This window comes from Mobula hypostoma, chromosome 2 (assembly GCF_963921235.1).
Source record: "Mobula hypostoma chromosome 2, sMobHyp1.1, whole genome shotgun sequence".
NCBI classification, from domain to species: domain Eukaryota; kingdom Metazoa; phylum Chordata; class Chondrichthyes; order Myliobatiformes; family Myliobatidae; genus Mobula; species Mobula hypostoma.
The window spans coordinates 131,607,862-131,630,282 of record NC_086098.1 but is presented as its reverse complement, the minus strand read 5'-3'; the positions used below and the strand labels follow the sequence as shown (position 1 = coordinate 131,630,282).

The window sequence follows — 22,421 nt, the reverse complement described above, 5'->3', positions numbered from 1 at the left end:
CCAGAGAAAGCAGGATCTCCCAGCGGCCACACATTTTAATTCCACGTCCCATTCCCATTCTGATATGTCTATCCACGGCCTCCTCTACTGTAAAGATGAAGCCACACTCAGGTTGGAGGAACAACACCTTATATTCCGTCTGGGTAGCCTCCAACCTGATGGCATGAACATTGACTTCTCAAACTTCCGCTAATGCCCCACCTCTCTCTCGTACCCCATCCGTTATTCATTTATTTTTATACACACATTCTTTTTCTCTCTCTCCTTTTTCTCCCTCTGTCCCTCTCACTATACCCCTTGCCCATCTTCTGGGCTTCCCCCTCCCCCCTTCTTTCTCCCGTGATCCTCTCATATCACTTTTGCCTATCACCTATCCAGCTCTTGGTTGCATCCCTCCCCCTCCTGTCTTCTCCTATCATTTTGGATTCTCCCTCCCACTTTCAAATCTCTTACTAGCTCTTCTTTCAGTTAGTCCTGACGAAGGGTCTCAGCCTGAGACGTCGACTGTACCTCTTCCAAGAGATACTGCCTGGCCTGCTGTGTTCACCAGCAACTTTGATGTGCGTTGTCTGAATTGTCTTACTGCTTGCTTCTCACCAAATATAAGTGACAGAAATCCCTATTTTTTGAACATAAGCACACGCAACTGACACCATTTAAAAATTGTTTGCTCTAAACTCAGTGTAGTGCCTAACAGCCGCACAAGTGCACGTGTTTGATGCAAGTTAGGAACTGTTCAGCAACAGTCTCGTGCTCCATTTAGGCAGCACAGTGTCCCAAATAAATGAAGAGAATCCTGGCTATTTTACTGATTAGTTTTTGTTCTTTAAGAGTCGTCCCAAATAAGCAGCTTCCCCGAATAACCAACAGCCCAATTAACCAGAATCCGCTGCATTTGCCCTTTGGCCATCTTCACTAGAATAAAGAAAAATTGTTTCATGATCAAATTTGGTGTTTCTGGGATCTTGTTGAGCCTAATTTGCCTGATGCATTCCCTGCTTTCCCTGCACTGCACAATTCAGCAGCTCGAAAGGGATTGAGGATATTCAGAGATGATAAACTGACCTGTATGTGCGCATTAGACTCTTAGCTCCCATTTCATCTAATACTGTTTCTTGGGTTGATAAGATCAGCAATATCACCATATTAATCACTGTCTCTGAAGAAATCATTTTCTGGGTTTCAGCGGGTGATCCGTGTTACAGAATGGCATAGGATCCTGATTTATGCCGGTCTCGTGTATAGCCTTTATCAGAATTGGAATCTCGTTCATTTTGTTTTCAAATTAAACAGGTCTGCAAACACCCAAAGAATTTACCCTTTGATCTGAACAAGTCACTGCCTTCCATCACGAGGAAGAAACACAAGGACAGATAACAGTAAACAGTTCATCTATTAACAATTATCTTATCCAAAGTATCTCAGATTGAGATTAAAAAAAACAAGAGAAAATCTGCAGATGCTGGAAATCCAAACAACACACACACACACACACAAAATGCTGGAGGGGCTCAGCAGGCTAGGCAGCATCTATGGAAAAGAGTGCAGTCGATATCTCGGGCAGAGACCTTTCAGCACAACTGGAGAGAAAAAGATAAGGAGTTGAGTTAAAAGGTGGGAGAGGAGAGGGAGTAACACAAGGTGATAGGTGAACCCAGGAGGGGGAGGGGTGAAGTATAGAGCCGGGAAGTTGATTGGTGAAAGAGATACCAGGCCTCCCACCACCGACAGGGATAGGGTTCCTTTTGTCCTTACCTACCATCCCACCAGCCTCTGCGTCTGGTGCATAATTCTCCAGAACTTCCGCCATCTCCAATGGGATCCCAACACCAAGCATACCTTTTCCTTCCCCCCACCTCCACTTTCTGCTTTTCCCCACGTGATTCCCTTGTCCACTCATCCCCCCACCCCCGATCTCACTCCTGGAACTTATCCTTGCAAGCAGAACAAGTGCTTCACCTGCCCCTACACCTCCTCCTTCACTGCCATTCAGGGCCCCAAACGTTCCTTCCAGGTGAGGCGACACTTCACCTGTCAGTCTGTTGGGGTCATATACTGTATCCGATGCTCCAGGTGTGGCCTTCTGTATATCGGTGAGACCCGACGAAGATTGGGAGACCACTTCACCGAGCACATACTCTCCGTTCACCAGAAAAAACAGGATCTCCCAGTAGTCACCCATTTTAATTTCACTTCACATTCCCATTCCGATATAGCCTCCTCTACTGTTGTGATGAAGCCACACTCAGGTTGGAGGAACAACACCTTATATTCTGTCTGGGTAGCCTCCAACCTGATGGTATGAACATCGATTTCTCAAACTTCCGGTAATGGCCCCCCACCCCTCTCCTTCACCGTTCCCCATCCCCTTTTTCCACTCTCACCTTATCTCCTTTGCTGCCTATCGCCTCCCTCTGGTGCTCCTCCCCACTTTTCTTTCTTCCATAGCCTTCTGTCCATGGTCTATCAGGCTCCCCCTTCTCCAGCCCCGTATCTCCTTCACCAATCAACCTCCCAGCTCTTTACTTCACCCCTCCCTCTCCTGGTTTCACCCATCACCCCTCCCCTCCCCCCTCCTTTTAACTCTACTCCTCGGCATTTTTTTCCAGTCCTGCTGCAGGGTCTTGGCCTGAAATGTCTACTATACTTTTTTCAATAGAAGCTGCCTGGCCTGCTGAGTTCCTCCAGTAGTCTGTGTGTGTGTTGCTTGGATTGTGATAACTTTGTTTAATTTTTTATTAGAAAGAGCAGTGTAGAAGGCCAATGAACCCAAAATATGCAGGAATGTAAATAAGAAGTGTGGATTTTCCAAATCACTGCTGAAGTGCTTCTCAAGAAAAGGAGATTTGGTTTAATCAGGATGGGCTGCAAAGATTTGAGAACAGCAGCCAGTTAAGAAACTGCTTTGGGTTTTTAGATGTGCTGAGATGTTCCAATGAGGGTATTATGGCAATAGACAATAGTCAATAGGTGCACCAGTAGGCCATTCAGTCCTTCGAGCCAGCACCGCCATTCACTGTAATCATGGCTGATCATCCACTATCAGTATCCAGTTCCTGCCTTATCCCCATAACCTTTGATTCCCCTATCTTTAAGAGCTCTATCCATCTCTTTCTTGAAAGCATCCAGAGACTTGGGCTCCACTGCCTTCTGCATTCCATATATCCACCACTCTCTGGGTGAAAAAGTTTTTCCTCAACTCTGTTCTAAATGGCCTACCCCATATTCTTAAACTGTGGTCTCTGGATCGGGACTCACCCATCAGCGGGAACATGCTTCCTGCCTCCAGCGTGTCCAATCCCTTAATAATCTTATATGTTTCAATAAGATCCCCTCTCAGCCTTCTAAATTCCAGAGTATACAAGCCCAGTCACTCCAATCTTTCAACATATGACAGTCCCGCCACCCCGGGAATTAACTTTGTGAACCTATGCTGCACTCCCTCAATAACAAGAATGTCCTTCCTCAAATTTGGAGACCAAAACTGCACACAGTACTCCAGGTGTGGTCTCACCAGGGCCCTGTACAACTGCAGAAGGACCTCTTTGCTCTTATACTCAATTCCCCTTGTTATGAAGGCCAGCATGCCATTAGCTTTCTTCACTGCCTGCTGTACTTGCATGCTTGCTTTCAGTGACTGATGTACAAGAACACCTAGACCTCGTTGTGCTTCCCCTTTCCCTAACTTAACTCCATTTAGGTAATAATCTGCCTTCCTGTTCTTACCACCAAAGTGGATAACCTCACATTTATCCACATTAAACTGCATCTGCCACGCATCTGCCTACTCACCCAGCCTGTCCAAGCCACCCTGCATTCTCATAACATCCTCCTCACATTTCACACTGTCACCCAGCTTTGTGTCATTGGCAAATTTGCTAATGTTACTTTTAATTCCCTCATCTAAATCATTAATATATATTGTAAACAGCTGTGGTCCCAGCACTGAACCCTGCGGTACCCCACTGGCCACCGCCTGCCATTCCAAAAGGGACCCATTAATCGCTACTCTTTGTTTTCTGTCAGCCAGCCAATTTTCAATCCATGTCAGTACTCTGCCCCCAATACCATGTGCCCTAATTTTGCCCACTAATCTCCTATGTGGGACTTTATCAAAGGCTTTCTGAAAGTCCAGGTACACTACATCCACTGGCTCTCCCTTGTCTATTTTCATATTTACATCCTCAAAAAATTCCAGAAGATTAGTCAAGCATGATTTCCCCTTCGTAAATCCATGCTGACTCGGACGAATCCTGTTACTGCTATCCAGATGTGTCGTAATTTCATCTTTTATAATTGACTCCAGCATCTTTCCCACCACCGACGTCAGGCTAACCAGTCTATAATTCCCTGTTTTCTCTCTTCCTCCCTTCTTGAAGAGAGGGACAACATTAGCCACCTTCCAATCCACAAGAACTGATCCTGAATCTATAGAACATTGGAAAATGATTACCAATGCATTCACGATTTCTAAAGCCACCTCCTTAAGTACCCTGGGTTGCAGACCATCAGGTCCCGGGGACGTATCAGCCTTCAGACCCGACAGCCTATCCAACACCATTTCCTGCCTAATATAAATTTCCTTCAATTCATCCATTACCCTAGGTCCTTTGGCCACTATTACAGCTGGGAGATTGTTTGTGTCTTCCCTAGTGAGACAGATCCAAAGTACCTGTTCAACTCATCTGCCGTTTCCTTGTTTCCCATAATAAATTCACCCATTTCTGTCTTCAAGGGCCCAATTTTGGTCTTAACTATTTTTTTCCTTTTCACATACCTAAAGAAGCTTTTACTATCCTCCTTTATATTCTTGGCTAGTTTACCTTCGTACCTTATTTTTTCTCCCCGTATTGCCTTTTTAGTTACCTTCTGTTGCTCTTTAAAAGTTTCCCAATCCTCCGGCTTCCCACTCGTCTTTGCTATGTTATACTTCTCTTTTATTTTTATACTGTCCATTACTTTCCTTGTCAGCTACAGCCTCCCCTTACTCCCCCTAGGATCTTTCTTCCTCTTTGGAATGAACCAATTCTGCACCTTCCGCATTATTCCCAGAAACACTTGCCATTGCTGTTCCACTGTCATCCCTGCTAGGGTATTGTTCCATTGAACTCTGGCCAGCTCCTCCCTCACAGCACCATAGTTCCCTTTGTTCATCTGTAATACTGACACTTCCGAGTTTCCCTTCTCCCTCTCAAATTGTAGATTAAAACTTATCATATTATGGTCACTACCTCCTAATGGGTCCTTTACCTCGAGGTTCCTGATCAAATCTGGTTCATTGCACAACACTAAATCTAGAATTGCGTTCTCTCTGGTAGGCTCCAGTACAAGCTGTTCTAAGAATCCATCTCAGAGGGACTCCACAAACTCCCTTTTTTGGGGTCCAGTACCAGCCTGATTCCTCCAGTCTACCTGCATGTTGAAATCCCCCATAACAACTGTAGCATTACCTTTGCGACATGCCAATTTTAACTCTTGATTCAACTTACACCCTACATTCAGACTACTGTTTGGGGGCCTGTAGATAACTCCCATTAGGGTCTTTCTACCCTTAGAATTTCTCAGTTCTATCCATACTGACTCTACGTCTCCTGATTCTATGTCCCCCCTCGCAAGGGATTGAACATCATTCCTCACCAACAGAGCCACCCCACCCCCTCTGTCCATCAGTTTGTCCTTTCGATAGGACATATATCCTTGAATATTCATTTCCCAGGCCCTGTCCACTTGAAGCCATGTCTCTCTTATTCCCACCACATCATACTTACCAATTTCCAACTGTGCCTCAAGCTCCTCTACTTTATTTCTTATACTCGGTGCATTCATATACAATACTTTTAATTCATTACTCCCCTCACCTCCCATATCAATTCCTATTTCACTTGGCCGTACTGTATGGTCCCTTCTTGAGCTTTCTACTCTGCTGATTCTGCTGTCTTTCTTAACTTTTCTTATTCTCACTTTCCCTTTATCTCCATCCTTATGTTTCCAGTTCATCCCCTCCCCCCCACTACTTAGTTTAAACACACCCGTGTTGCAGAGGCAAACCTGCCTGCCAGAATGCTGGTGCCCCGCTTGACAACTATATTGAGATACATTGAGCCAGTGGGTAGTCTGCCTTTGCAAACGGAGTTTAAAAGTGAGCTATGCACCTTGGCAAGGAGAATTATAAAGGCAGGACATATCTACTTGAAGGAAGATTGCAGCTGAGGGAAGTACAAAGAGATCTATGTTTTTCTTATGCACAGATAACAAAAAGTGAGCTTGCAGATTCCTCAACTGGAAAAGAAGGCAATTAGTATTCAGCCTTTATTACAAGTTGGTTGGTGTTTTGAAATAGCGAAGAATTGTTACAATTGTACAGTGTGTTGGTGTGACCAGGCATAACTTTGGTCCCCTAATTTAAAGGAGGATATATTGGCAATGGTTGTAATCCAGAAGAGATTCACCTGGCCAGTTCATGGGCTGATAGGGCTGTACTATCATGATCAGCTAAAGAAATTAGACATGTTCTTCAGCATTATGAAGAATGAGAGAGTGATCTTAATGATGCATGAAAGATCACGAGTGGCTGGTAGGAGTATATTTCTCAAATATAGGGACTCACTTACATCGTTGAGAGTGAATTGAGCAGCTGCAACTCTGTCTGGTACAGGAATTGCAAAGCATCTGTCAACAAATGATTGTCAGGACTGTTGAGAGGATCATTGAGGGTTCTCTTCCACCCTTCAGAGATATTTATTAGAATTGCTGCATATGCTAGGCCCTTGGCATCATCAAGGATGCCTCCCATCTGTCCCATAATCGCTTTGACCCCCTACCATCAGGCAATGGGTACAGTAGTATTAGGACAAGAACTTTTAGGATGGAAACAACTTCTCCCCACAGGCCGTGAGACTACTAAACTCTCTGCCACCACCCAGATCTCATCACTTATGAAGTGCCAAAAGTGTTGTACTGTTAACTTTTGACTTATGTTATAAATGCCCCTTATGCTAAAGTCAATCTTCTGGAATATATTAATGTATTTGTGGTAATATTACTTTATGTGTTGTGTGAGAGTTTTATGTACTGCATTGTGCACCTTGGTCCCGAGGAATGATGTTTGGTGGCATATATGTATACAGTTGAATGAAAATAAACTTGAATTTGAACTTGAAGATTATTAGCAATCATGTGAAATTGAGGTGAAGAGGAACTCATATTCTCAGAGGCTTGTGAACATTAAGAATTCTTTACTCCAGAGAGTTCTGGAGGTTGGATCATTAGGAGTACTTAGAGAGGAAGTTACATTTTTTGAAAGATCAGAGAATTTAGTTAGGTGGAACTGATTCTGCACAGAAAATGTTCTACGCACCATATTATTCCAAAGTCCACTGGCTAAAAGGGTGCGGCTCTTGAAACTGAAATGGAGGCCATCCTGCGATAAGTAACTGGGATCAGCTTTGCCACTCTGCAAGGAAAATTAAACACAGAGTAGATATACTGTATGTAAGATACATGTGGTCAAGACAACATGAAACAAACAATTATACACATTTAGACATATGCTATCCATAAACTTGTTTAGATTCCAGTATGCAGTCACTGCTGGATAGATAATATTTTATTATTCTGCACAACAGTTATCAGACTTGAACCATCAGGCTGTTGAACCAGAGGGGATAACTTCACTCAACTTCGCTCGCCCCATCACTGAACAGTTCCCACTACCTCTGGACTCACTTTCAAAGACTCTTCATCTCACATTCTCAATATTTATTGCTTGATTATTTATTATTATTTCTTTCTTTTTGTATTTGCACAATGTGTTGTCTTTTGCACATTGGTTGAATGGCCAAGTTGGTGCGGTCTTTCATTGATTATATTATGATTATTAATCTATGATGGATTTATTGAATATACCCACAAAAATGAACCTCAGGGTTGTATATGGTAATATATGTACTATGAGAATAAATTTACTTTGAACTTTGAAATATAAATTCTCTGAACCCCTTGATTAGATTCCAGTCTGTAATCAGTCCTACATTTTTCTCATTCTGGTACAAACCACCAGAACCCCTCGACTGGATTCCAGCCTGTCGTGACTCCTAGTTCAGAACACATTACTTGACTTTCCACACACTCAGTATCCAGCCTCTCCAAGTCCCATGGTCTGTAGCTGCGTTATTTAATACTTTTTGTAAGGTCATGAAGTTTATGACAATAGCAGCTTCCTTGCCGTAGAACTTACAGCACTGAGGACCAACAAGTTCAAACAATGACTATTATCTTTGTCCCAAGTTGTAGCCATCCTACTGACTTGTGGTACATGTCCTTTCCCATCACTGTCAATGTCATGGGAATCCCCAGCATCCTGCTGGAGCATCGTCACCTGGGATTGACAATCTGCCGCAAGCACTCAATGGGCCAGTCAACATTTGCGAGGGAAAGGCATCAGGACCCTGCATGCAGGGTTTTTGACTGCTGAGCTCCTCCAGCAGGCCGTTTGTTGCTCCAGAATCCAGCGTCTGCAGTTTCTTGTGTCTCTATCAACCAATGTTCTTTTGTGCCTGAGATGCCATGGAGAACAATAACTCTTTCCTCATGGGGCCAGAAGCCAATTGGCAGAAGAACAACCTTGCCATGGGCAAGCACCAGCCACTGGGATCAGATGAAGGCGTTTGTTTCACCACAGTCAGGCCAGGTGTCACTACTTTATTTCCAAACAACACATTGCAACATATTCTTGTCACAAACAAGAGAAAACCTACAGATGCTAGAAATCCAAGCAACACAGGCAAAATGCTGGAGGAACTCAGCAGACCAGGCAGCATCTATGGGAAAGTGTGCAGTCGTCTTTTTGGGCCGAGACCCCTCAGCAGTCCTGGCCTGTTCAGTTCCTCCAGCATTTTGTGCGTGTTAACATATTCTTGTCTCTGTTTCTGTCTGTCTGTCTCTTTGACTCTCTCTTCCCCTCACTCAGTCCCTCTCAGCAAGATTGGTAAGAATTCCACACTTTGAGGTTCTCCCACGTGGTCTATGCACTCCACCTACCCTGCCTGCCTCTCCATGGATACTGGAGCCACCTGAATTAATAAACTTACCGCAGTGAGCGGAAGCTCCAAGTTCCTAATGAAGGGTTGCAGAACCACCGTGTAATCCCCGCGCTTGTCATAGATCCCGGAGTACACCAGTTCCTGAACGGCATTCTATAACAAGAACCATACCAATGTCTTAATGCCTGCTTCGTTGAAAGAAAACCCACTTGTCTTTTTTTTTATGGTCACTCTGTCACCTTGGTGTGCTGTTCCGCTGACATCTATTCCACCAGATCAGTCTAAGTCAAGACCGAGCACCGGTTTTAAACACACAAACACACACACGGAAACAGAAAGACGCACACAACTAGACAGAAAAGGCGTATGCATACCAAACAAAGTATACAAAAATGTAAGAAATATTTATGCACACACACAGACATGCAGATATATGAAAGATATACACATAGACATAATGATACACATATATATCTGAGACAGCCTCAATGAAGTCTCACACATGCATGTACATACTGCATTTACAAATACATGTAGCTGTACACAACAAAGACTCAAAGCCTTTCCACTATCTACAAGGCAGAATATAGGAACGTGATAGAGAATTCCTTCACCTACACCCTTTGCAAAAACATGCACATGGTTTCTGAGGGGTCCCTGGTTACTTCTTCACTCAGGCAGATTAATAATCTGACTGGGTATTGACGCAATAAATGTTTATCTGCCCTGCATCTTCATAGTGTGCCCTCGTGTGTGCAGATCAAACCTCATGCCATGCTAAGCAAGTTTTTATAACTGTGCTGTCAGTACATTATGCTGTAAATACAAATTCTTGCATAATTCCCCAGTAGTATTAAATGAAGTTAAAGTGCTACTTACCCTGAAGTCCCTACTAACGTTGTATGCTGATAACTTTCCTGAGTTGTGGAGTTTAACCAAGCAGTCACAAAAACCCCTGGTGATCAAAAAAAATTCATAAACATGCCTTTGTAGATTATAAATATCATAAAGGTCCCTATGGGAAAAAAACTAATTATAAACATGTGTGATTTAAAACTGATGAGAAGAACAGAATGTTCTGCTCTGACTGAAGATTTTACCTTGGTTCACGTACAGAGAATTTTGGGTCACTGTGCTGGAGGAGGCTGTCGATGCTCTGCATCTCCACAACATTCACAAAGGCTCGTGGTACCTGCAGAGATATGTGTGTGTGGTGAAATCGGCTGCTGGTTCACAGGGTGTTAGAGACCATTGATAAGTAATGAGGAACTTTGTGTAAGAGAATGCATGCCAGACTTGATGGGCTGAATGGTTCAGTGGTACAGAACACAGGCTGGGCAGCTTTGGGAAGGTGAACCTTCTCTTGACCTGTGATTCCTGGTGAATTTCCTACTGCAGAGTCAGATAGCTGAAGAGTCAGAAAGAAGTTGTGAAACAGGAGTAACAGAACTTTATTGATGAAGGTAAACCTGTGGCAGAGAATTCTGCAGGCCTCTCACTCTCAAACCTTTCTCAAAAAAGAGGCTTAACCCTTATCTTTGGATTGTAAAAAATGTAAAAGGATTAGAGACAAGATGAGTGAATCTTTGTCAAATAGTCCAGTGTTGGGAGTTAGGAATTTACAGTTTGAAGTGAAAGGGAGGCAGACATCCTCACCGTAGTTAAGCAGTATCTGATTAACCACTTAAAAATCTGTGGATTGTAGGGTTACAAATATTGGGAAATGAGTTTAACTGAATTATCCCATTTTCTTTTGGGATTATAATGGGATGAATGGCCTCATGTTGTGCTGTACACGACTCAGTAATGCCCCTCAGTACAAATAAATCCATTCTCAGAGAAGAATCTGAAGCATGGTCATTCCAGGAGAGTGTTTGTATCAACCCGTCATAATGTCTGCAAGAAAGTTGCTCAAAATATTGTGCTTACCTCTTGATACAGAATATCCAGAGCCTCTTTAAGTCTGAATGCAACATTTTCTGGTGAGTAATATTCCTGAATCAGGAAATGAAAGGAACAGAACACTTTAAACACATTGAACATTGTCTTTTCCCAGTCTAAGAATTTCTTGTCCAAATCTATAGGCATTCCATCAGTTACTTTATTTATTTTGATGAAGGCTTTGAATAATTTCATGTAATAGTATTTACTTTTGCTTCAAATTTTCGGTGGCTGATGTACTTTGCATTTCACAGTGCAAGGGTTGGTCTTGCCTTTTTCTTTGCTTTCTCTCTACTTACTCCTCTTTTAGGCAGACTGTGATTAACAACCCCTCAACACCTTCTCTCACCTGGTATCTCCAACATCTGTATCACTTAGTCCCATCCAATCCCAACTTTATCACTGACATTCCCTTTGTTCTCTTCACCCATTTTCCTTTTTAAAACAGGCTTGATCTCTAGATTTGCCAATTCTGATTAGAGACAATGGGCCTAAAATGTTAACTGTGCCTCTCCCTCTCATTCCAGATTCTGCTTGGCCCTCTGAGTATCTCCAGATTTTCTAGTTTTGCTTCAAATTTTCAGCATCAGCCATTTTTCACTTTGTGTCGTCTGTGGAAATACTTCCTCTCGATCCGAATGAGTCCTTCCAAAATCCTAAAATCAAATCAGTCTTGAGTTTTTACGGTGACTACAAATCTAGTCTAAATTGCCTGTCACAATGTAACCCTAGAATGCTTCCCAACAACAATGCATCCTTTCAACAAAGTGGACCCTGGAATTGTACCCAGTTTACGTAAACACAAGATGAAAGGTCCTGAAGAAGGACCTCGGCCCAAAACATTGACTGTTTATTCCTCTTCATAGATGCTGCCTGACCTGCTGAGTTCCTCCAGCATTTTGTGTGTGTTGCTCCCAATTTTATACAGTTGTGACAAAACTTCCTTCCCGTCACATTGTTGTATCCATATACAGTTCATTAGCCTTCATGTTTATTTTTAATCTCCCATGTATTACTGTTTAGTATACAGACCTTTAAATCTCTTACAACCTTTACTGTTCCTTAAATAATACATGGATCTACCTGTTTATGTTCCAGTGTAGATGATTCTGCACTTAGCTATACTGAAATCCATTTGCCAACAGTATCACCTCTTTAATCTATTAGTGCCTTTCCATAGTTCTAGGTTCTAAAAAGTCACCACCTGAGTATCATCAACAATCCTGCAGCTATCTTCTCTTTTTGTTGGGAAGATGATAATAAATAAAATAAATCATTAAGACCCCAGTATAGACCATTGACAGGTTTGTGATGGCTGTTATTTCATTCATTGCTGGTCACTCATGATTATCAAAATCAGGTTTAATATCACTGACATATGCCATGAAATTTGTTGTTTTGTTGCAGCATTACTGCGCGATACAAATACTAAAAATTACAATCAGAATAACATGTTATTTTTTAAAATTAATGACTAGTGCAAAGAAAGAGCAAAAATAGTGAGACAGTGTTCAAAGGCTGGTCCATTGTCCATTTGGAAACCTGAGGACTGAGGGGATGTTCGCTGTTTTCTCTCTGTGGTTAACAGACTAGTAATTACTTTTGTTCCACGAGTTTTAAGTGAAACCCTTCTGAATTCTTATGTAAATTCATATAATTCAGGGGTTCCCAACTTTTTTTTTAATGCCATGGACCTCTAGCATTAACTGAATGTTCTCTGGACCCCAGGTTGGGAATCCCTGATATAAGTTAATATAAATACATTCATAGTCCCACCCATTAATTTAATTGTTTTCTGGAAAGAGATAATGAGGTTCATTAGACACAATTTGTCCATTAACTGAAATTCCATATTCCTGCATTGTAATGTGTTAATACAAATAAGTGTACTAGTAATTTTGGTCCTTCAGTGACCTATACTTATTTAGAAGGTAGAGATCTTCTATACCACACAGGTACTATCTGATGCTATGTTGATTTTATTTCTTCTCTGAAAATCTTCTGTTCTTACATGGTTTTAATCAAGATCCACTTTGACCACTTGTCTGTTGTCATTTGGTTAAGTTGGCTCACTGAAATTTAGAAACCAAGAAAATATATTACATTGCTCCTCTCCAAAACTAACTCTGAACTTGTTCAAAGTATGGTCATTGTTAGATATTGTCTTCTTATTGGCTCAGTACCCTTAACAAGTCTGGCTTGCCTCCTGTTGATTGTAGAACACATTGCTTCAGCTTATACTGAATGCACAAACACATCACAACTTAACAAGAGTATTTTGGACATCACCTTATTTGTGCAATATGCACAGAGATCAGCAAGGCCGATGTAAACTGTAATCAGCTTCCAATCCCTCTGAAAGTTGATGTGCTGAAAACGAAATAGGCACTGATTATTGCTGCTCCTGACACAGTCAGAAGTGTCCACTTGTCTGGAGTCTCATCAACACGTGAATTGTTAAATTATAAATTGTAATTTGGCTTATTATTGTCATGAGTACAGTGAAAAACTTTGTTTTGCAAGTCATCCATACAAATCATTTCAACACATCAGTGAATTAAGGTAGTACAGGGGAAAAAAATATCAGAGTGCAGAATATAGTGTTGCAGTTATAGAGAAAGTGCAGTGCAGGCAGATTCCCCCCTCCTTCTCCAATAAACCTAACAGTTAAATGTATTCTTGAAAGCAGCAGTCCCCAACCACCGGGCCTGCTACCGGGACGCGAGGAAACGATATGATTTGGCGATATGAGTCAGCTGCACCTTTCCTCATTCCCTGTCACGCACTGTTGAGCTTGAACGCACGCATGGTCATTATGCACGCGTCATCCATGTCCGCGCCGGAAGAAGATCAACTCCTCGAGCTTGCAAATGACCGCGGGCTGAAAAGTATGTTTGACATAACATCTCTGCTGGCATTCTGGATCAAAGTCAAGGCTGAATATCCTGAGATTGCCACGAAAGCACTGAAAATGTTGCTTCCATTTCCAACATATCTCTGCAATGAATGCAACGAAAACTAAATTGCGGAATAGACATAAGGAACTCCCTTCGAGTATCGCTGTCTCCCATCACCCCTCGATAGGACCATGCTGTTGCAGGGAAACAAGCCCAGGGCTCCCACTGATTCAGCGATATTGGTGTGTTGCAGTGATTTTATATGTTCATACGGGGAAAATATGTGCTGTGTGTTTAATATCCAAACATTACTTAAAATGTTATGATGCTATTGACTTATAAGTGACTTATTTAACCATATAACAATTACAGCACCGAAACAGGCCATCTCTGCCCTTCTAGTCTGTGCCAAACGCTACTCTCACCTAGTCCCACCGACCTGCACTCAGCCCATAACCCTCCATTCCTTTCCTGTCCATATACCTATCCAATTTTTCTATAAATGATAATATTGAACCTGCCTCTACCACTGCTACTGGAAGTTCGTTCAACACTTGCTTCAAGCTCCCCTGTCCTCCCCTGATAATTGACTTATCACTATATTCATGCAAGGAAAATATGTGCTGTGTCTTTAATATTAAATTCGTTAGATAAACCCTTTTAGAAACAAAATTGAGTGTATTAGCCACTTATCACATATATTCGGGTCGTGATTACCCCACCCCCCCGAACAGAATTGCCAAAAACGATTTGTAGAAAAAAAATCGGCAAGTACACGCATGCGCACTGGTGCCCGCGCAAGGCTTCAAGGTAATTGTAGTTTTTCTCTGGGTAAACACGTATTTGACTGCTACTCCTGTCTGTCGGCAACCCTACACCCAACCCTCGGGTCGGCCGGTCCGCAAGAATATTGTCAATAATAAACTGGTCTGCGGTGCAAAAAAGGTTGGTGTCCCCTGCTTTAAAGGAGACCCTTTATGCCCATGGGTCTCCCTTTATGCCCATGGGTGGAGTCTTTGATTCTGTTGGCTGCTTTACCAGTGAGTTGCCCAGCTGCCTGGGCAAATTTTCAAAGCTCATTTCTATTGGATAGCATGGAATCAGTCAAGCATATTCTAATTGGCTAGTCTATCCTTGTTAATAGAATTACGTGGTGGGGGGTTGTATGCGTCTGTGTGGGGTGTGTGGGGTGTGTTGGGGGGAGAGGAAGTTTGATGAGGTTTTTCCAAATCTTTTATTCCCCAGCATATACAGTGTTCTGGGATGTCAATCAATGTCACATCCTGCAAGTCGGATAAAACTGATACTTTGATTTTCACCCAGATACAAAGTCCCAGAATCGTACAGCAATTATTATACACTAAGCATAGTTACATATGACCTTTATCAGTCAATTAAAAGATTATCTGTTCTGGATAATCATTTCATTGATCAATCTTCAAACATTTATCTATTTTAACCCACTAGAGGCGAGCTCCTGGCCCAGGCCAGTATCCAATCTAACAAAACATCCTTTTGATTCAACCAGTTAATCAGTTTTGCATCCCTCCATGAGTTATTTGAGCTCAGTAGTTCTGTTTTATTAGTAGCCATATTCCTCTGGTGACCACGTGTTCCCAAAGTTAGAACTATGAGAGGCATAGATCAGGTGGATGGTAACAGCCTTTCCCCAGGGTCGTCACCATCATCGTCATCATGTGCAACGTCATATGACATGGGCAATCATGATCTTCCATCTGTTTTTAATCTGCCTGTGAGGAAGACCCCTTCCCACTGTTGGTCTTACTCTTTTCTTTATGCATGATCATGTTTGCTCTTGGCAAAAGGTAGGGAATCCAAAGCTAAAGGACCACAGGCCTGGGGTGAGTGGGGATAAGATTTACACACAGGGAGTGGTGTGTACATGGAAGAGGAAGTGGTTGTGGCAGATAAAACAGAATAGTTTAAGGCGTACTTGGATAGATACATGGTGGGACCAGACTTGGAGGAATATGGACTGAATGCTGGAAATTGGGACGAGCTGGCTGGACAAAGAGGATGGCATAGATTGCTTGGGCCGAAGGGCCTGTGACCATGCTCTATTGCTCTACGACTCTGTCTTTTCTCACAGAAATTAATCACGCTTATGCCTTCAAAAGAACATTGCAGTGGGTTACTCGTTTCAAGCCAGCATACAAATTAAGTCTATTTTATGCACATCTGTCCAATTTTTAATGTGATCTCCCAAATCTGTTCACTCACTTATAGAAACCAGATTTTCTCTGCATAATAGGGCCAGGATATTTTCTCCGTTGCATCATGTTTCAACATCTGCAACAGTGTATCAATAGCCATAAAAATATACTCTCAAGATTGGTCACAACTAGACAACAAAACACTGGAATCCCCTCCCAAACTTCTCTTCCTTTCTGTCTCCATCTTTAACACTACAAACCTACTTTTTTGATGGACCTTTAGATACATTATGTGACATTGTGGCGGTTTTGTATTCCTGTGAATGACCTTGGATTCAAAGAGTGGTTACAGCATGACAAGAGGCTGCTCAGGCTGTCAGGAGGGAGGAGAAGATGGCGGCTCGACGCAGTGCACGCGGCCGTTCCTAATTGATATCGATATGTGTTAACTAGGGAGCCATGCACAATCCAGATTTGATGGAGATAGCCGTGAGAAGCACGGAGGAACACCTGGAGTAACTTCTGAAATGCCCGCTTCGCTGCCGCTGCTACTGGGTGATCGAGAATCTCCGGAGGGGAAGGCCCCAAATCCTCGGCTTTGCCTATTGCCGGGGCCGGGATCAAAGCACTTGGCAGAGATGGTGCTCGGTGCTCAGCGTTGGAGAGCTGGTCGGAGGCTCGGAATTTTCGGACGGACTCGGAGTCGGACTGTGGTCGGATGCTTCCAGGATGCTGCATTGGCAAGTTTGCGGCGCTAGCAGTTCACCGTCTGCGTGAGATGATGGGACTTATGAGAGACTTTGAGACTTTTACCGTGCCATGGTCTGTTCTTATCAAATTATGGTATTGCTTTGCACTGTTGTAACTATATGTTATAATTATGTGGTTTTTGTTAGTTTTTAAGTCAGTTTGTCATGTGTTTCTGTGATATCATTCTGGAAAAACGTATCATTTCTTAATGCATGCATTACTAAATGAAAAAATAAAAGAGGACTGCATGTCCTCATGATCTAATCTAATCTAATATCTGTACCAGCTCTATGTAAGAACAATCTAGCCAGCTACCACTCTCCTATCTTTCGCCATAATCTTTCCATTATGATCCCTTTTGAACACTGTAATGGAACCTGCCTGTACTAGAATGTCTGGTGATGAATTCCAGACTCCAAACACTTTTCCTGATGCAGGTCCTGGTTCATTTACCAAGACCCCTACAAACAGCAGTGGATATGGCCCAGTCCATCATGAGCAAAGCTTTCCCCACCAGTGGGCACATCTACATGAAATGCTGTCGCAGGAAAGCAGCATCCATTATCAGGGACCCCTCCACCACCCAGCACATGCTCTCTTCTCACTGCTGCCATCAGGAAGAAGATGCAGGAGCCTCAGGACTCACCACCAGGTTCAGCAACTGTTATTACTCCCCAACCATCAGGCTCTTGAACCAAAGGGTATACCTTCACTCAACTTCACTTGCCCCATTGCTGAAATATTCTGGCAACCTATGGACTCACTTTCAAGCGCTCTTCATCTCATGTTCTTGATATTTATTGCTTATTTATTTATTATTAATTTCTTTTTGTATTTGCACTGTGTGTTGTCTTTTGCTCAGTGGTTGAACACCCAAGTTGGTGCTGCCTTGCCCACAAGAAAATGAATCTCAGGGTTGTTTACGATATGAGTGAGGTTGATGTTCTGGAGCATGCTGATATTAAGGGAGAGGAGGTGTTGGAGTTGTTAAAATACATTAGGACAGATAAGTCCCTGGGGCCTGACGGAATATTCCCCAGGCTGCTCCACGAGGCGAGAGAAGAGACTGCTGAGACTCTGGCTAGGATCTTTATGTCCTCGTTGTCCACGGGAATGGTACTGGAGGATTGGAGGGAGGCGAATGTTGTTCCCTTGTTCAAAAAAGGTAGTAGGGATAGTCTGGGTAATTATAGACCAGTGAGCCTTACGTCTGTGGTGGGAAAGCTGTTGAAAAAGATTCTTAGAGATAGGATCTATAGGCATTTAGAGAATCATGGTCTGATCAGGGATAGTCAGCATGGCTTTGTGAAGGGCAGATCGTGTCTAACAAGCCTGATAGAGTTCTTTGAGGAGGTGACCAGGCATACAGATGAGGGTATTGCAGTGGATGTGATCTATATGGATTTTAGTAAGGCATTTGACAAGGTTCCACACGGTAGGCTTATTCAGAAAGTTAGAAGGCATGGGATCCAGGGAAGTTTGGCCAGGTGGATTCAGAATTGGCTTGCCTGCAGAAGGCAGAGGGTGGTGGTGGAGGGAGTACATTCAGATTGGAGGATTGTGACTAGTGGTGTCCCACAAGAATCTGTTCTGGGACCTCTACTTTTCGTGATTTTTATTAACGACCTGGATATGGGGGTAGAAGGGTGGGTTGGCAAGTTTGCAGATGACACAAAGGTTGGTGGTGTTGTAGATAGTGTAGAGGATTTTAAAAGATTGCAGAGAGACATTGATAGGATGCAGAAGTGGGCTGAGAAGTGGCAGGTGGAGTTCAACCCGGAGAAGTGTGAAGTGGTACACTTTGGAAGGACAAACTCCAAGGCAGAGTACAAAGTAAATGGCAGGATACTTGGTAGTGTGGAGGAGCAGAGGGATCTGGGGGTACATGTCCACAGATCCCTGAAAGTTGCCTCACAGGTGGATAGGGTAGTTAAGAAAGCTTATGGGGTGTTAGCTTTCATAAGTCGAGGGATAGAGTTTAAGAGTCGTGATGTAATGATGCAGCTCTATAAAACTCTGGTTAGGCCACACTTGGAGTATTGTGTCCAGTTCTGGTCACCTCACTATAGGAAGGATGTGGAAGCATTGGAAAGGGTACAGAGGAGATTTACCAGGATGCTGCCTGGTTTAGAAAGTATGCATTATGATCAGAGATTAAGGGAGCTAGGGCTTTACTCTTTGAAGAGAAGGAGGATGAGAGGAGACATGATAGAGGTGTACAAGATCATAAGAGGAATAGATAGAGTGGATAGCCAGCGCCTCTTCCCCAGGGCACCACTGCTCAATACAAGAGGACATGGCTTTAAGGTAAGGGATGGGAAGTTCAAGGGGGATATTAGAGGAAGGTTTTTCACTCAGAGAGTGGTTGGTGCGTGGAATGCACTACCTGAGTCAGTGGTGGAGGCAGATACACTAGTGAAGTTTAAGAGACTACTAGACAGGTATATGGAGGAATCTAAGGTGGGGGCTTATATGGGAGGCAGGGTTTGAGGGTCAGCACAACATTGTGGGCCAAAGGGCCTGTACTTGCTGTACTATTCTCTGTTCTATGTTCTATATGATAATAAATTTACTTTGAACCTTCACTCTACATCCCTTTCCATCAATGGCAAAGTTTCTCTATCTTCTTTTTCCTGTGCCTTTGTGCTTTTAAAAAAAATCAGATTCCCTCATAACTATTGCATAGTAAGTACAGACCTAATTTGGGTACATAGGATTAGTACAGGAAGGTACAGTAGGTGATATGGACACAGGGCATAGGAAATCCCTATCAAAGAAAAAAATCTAAATGTTTATGATTCTCATGCCAGTTTGTCACCCAACTGGGAGATCAAATCTCAAAGGAAAGTACATGGTCAATGGCAAGACATTTAACAATGTTGGTGAACAGAGGGCTCTTGGAGTCCCTGTCCCTAGCTCACTAAAAATGGCTTAAGGGGAGAAAAAAAACCAGAGGACATGGGTTAAGGGTGAGGGGGGAAAAGTTTAAAGGGAACATTAGGGGGAGCTTCTTCACACAGAGAGTGGTGGGAGTATGGAATGAGCTGCCAGACGAGGAGGTAAATGCGGGTTCTTTTTTAACATTTAAGAATAAATTGGACAGATACATGGATGGGAGGCGTATAGAGGGATATGGTCCGTGTGCAGACTAGGCAGAAAATGGTTCGGCACAGCCAAGAAGGGCCAAAAGGCCTGTTTCTGTGCTGTAGTTTTTCTATGGTTTCTATGGTTTCTAACAGGTTGATAGGATGTCAGAGATGGACCGTATGTCATGCTTGCCTTCATTATTCAAGCCACAGTGTTCAAAAGTCAGAAAGGTATCTTGCAGCTGGATAAAACTTTGGTTAGGCTGCATCTGGTACATTGCATTCAATTCTGGTTGCCCCATTAAAGGAGGCTTTGGAGAGGCTGCAGAAAAGGTACGCCAGGATGCTGCCGTGATTGGAAGGGGTGTGCGGGGAGCGGCTGGACAAACTGGGGTGTTCTCTCTGGAGTGGTGGAGGCTGAGGAGAGACCTGATAGGGGGATGTGAGATAGTGAGAGTTATGGGTAGAGTAGACAGCCAATACTTTTTGTCTGATTCTAGAGGGCTTGCATTTAAGATGGAAGGGGTAAGTTTAAAGAAGATGTGCAGGGCAAGTTGTTTTACATAGAGAGCGGTAGATGTCTTGAACAAGCTGCCAAGGGTGGTAGTGGAGACAAATACGATAGAGGTGTTTATTTAAGAGGCTCTTAAATAGACGCACGAATCAGCAGAGAATGGAGGGATATGGATCTTGTATTAAGGTCCAATTAAGCACTTAATTACTAGTTTAATTAGTTCAGCATAACATTGACAGCTAAAGGGCCTTTTCTTTTGCTGTACTGTTCTGTTCTGTTTTAATGGGGAAATGTACACACATAATCTTATTAAAGCTCAAAGGATGTTGACACAGATTGGCAGCAGCTGAATAATAGTTCAGGATCTCAAGATTGTTTAATGTCGTTTCCAGAATACAAGTGTAAAGGAAAAAGAAATAAATTGCAGCTCCAGATCTGATGCAGCACAGAAAAATCACAATAAGATAAAGACACATTAATAATAAAATGCACAATAAATAATTACACCAGACAGCCTACACATGACAATTGATTGTATGACCATAAAGTGACACTGGGCACCAGGGTGTCTGTATATAAGGTGACTGACAGGAAATGATAAAGCAGTGGTGGTTGGGAGTGTGGAGTGGTGGGTTAGTGGGTGGAGGTGTTGATCAGTCTTACCGCTTGGGGAAACTGTTTTGGAGACTGGTGGTTTTGGCATGGATGCCACATAGCTTCCTTCCTGACAGGAGTGGGACAAACAGTCCATGAGCAGGGTGGGGGGGATCCTTTATGATGTTGCTGGTCTTTTTCTGGCATCTTTCTGTATAAATGTCCTTAATGGTGGGCAGGTTGGTGCTGGTGATGCATTGGGCAGTTTTAACTACCCGCTGTAGAGCCTTCCTGCACAGTGCAGTGCAGTTTCCACACCGTGCAGTGATGCAGCTTGTGAGGACGATCTCTACTGCTCACCTGTGGAATGACATGACTATTGATGTGCATAATCCCAATCCCTTCAGGCTCCTCAGAAAGTAGACATTGGTGTGCTTATCTGATTGTGTCGGATGTGCTCTGGGGCCATGAGAGGTTGTGTGAGATGTGCACTCTTTAAGAGTTTGAAACAGCTCGCAGTTTCCACTGCTGTGCCGCCGATGTAGAGGTGGGTGTGAGTGGTGTGAGTTCCCCTGAGGTTGATAACCATCTCCTCTATCTTGTTGACATTGATGAAAACGTCGTTTGCCTGGCACCAGGCGTCGAGCACTTCCTCTTCCTCTCTGCAAGCTGTTTCATTGCTGTTAATAAACAACCTCACCTCTGCGCTGTCACTGGTGAACTGGACAATATGATTACTCGGGTGTTTGGTTGTGTGGTCGTGTGTGAGCAGAGTGTACAGAAATGGGCTCAGCATGCAGCCCAGGGGGGGCACCCTGTGTTGAGGATGATGGGGAGGGAGGAGCAGTTGTGCATCCTGACTATCTGAGGTCTGTTGGTTCGGTCTAACTTATGCGAGAGTAATTAATGTTTGATGTTCTGCTGGAATGCACATTGCGTCCATAAGACCATAATAAATAGGAGCAGAATTAGGCCATTAGGCTGCTTCACCATTTCATCATGGCTGGTTTCTTATCCATCTCAATCACATTCTCCTGCCTCCTCTCCATAACCTTTGATGCCCTTACTAATCAAGAGCAATCAACCTCCGACTTAAATATTCCCAGTGACTTGGCCTTCACAGTCACCTGTGGCAATGAATTCCACAGATTCATCAGCCTCTGGCTAAAGAAATTCTCCACATCTCTGATTTAAAGGGATGTCCCTCTGTTCAGAGGCTTTGCCCCCGGTATTCAATAAGTTTTAATGAGATTCCTCCCTCCCACATTCTTCTAAACTGCAGTGAGTACAGACCCAGCGCCATCAAACACGCCACATTCATTAACCCTTTCGTTCCCAAAATCATTCTTGGAAACCTCCTTTGCACACTCTCCACCCTCTTTATAGATAAGGAATCCAAAACTGTTCACAATCCTCCAAGTGCA

The 22,421-nt window shown here is 43.2% G+C and overlaps 1 protein-coding gene across 2 annotated transcripts in view; it reads right to left on the bottom strand.

Annotated features, from left to right (window-relative positions):
* The window catches only part of plb1 (phospholipase B1), a 195,944-nt gene that overhangs the window by 138,514 nt on the left and 35,009 nt on the right, over positions 1–22,421 (bottom strand). For both annotated transcript variants that reach the window (XM_063040679.1, XM_063040678.1), the window contains exons 9-14: positions 13,272–13,352; positions 10,971–11,036; positions 10,142–10,233; positions 9,921–9,996; positions 9,090–9,194; positions 7,358–7,453 (exon numbers count right to left, since the gene is read on the bottom strand). In XM_063040679.1, coding sequence (XP_062896749.1) covers positions 7,358–7,453; positions 9,090–9,194; positions 9,921–9,996; positions 10,142–10,233; positions 10,971–11,036; positions 13,272–13,352 — 516 coding nt within the window. The remainder of the gene's footprint in view (positions 1–7,357; positions 7,454–9,089; positions 9,195–9,920; positions 9,997–10,141; positions 10,234–10,970; positions 11,037–13,271; positions 13,353–22,421) is intronic.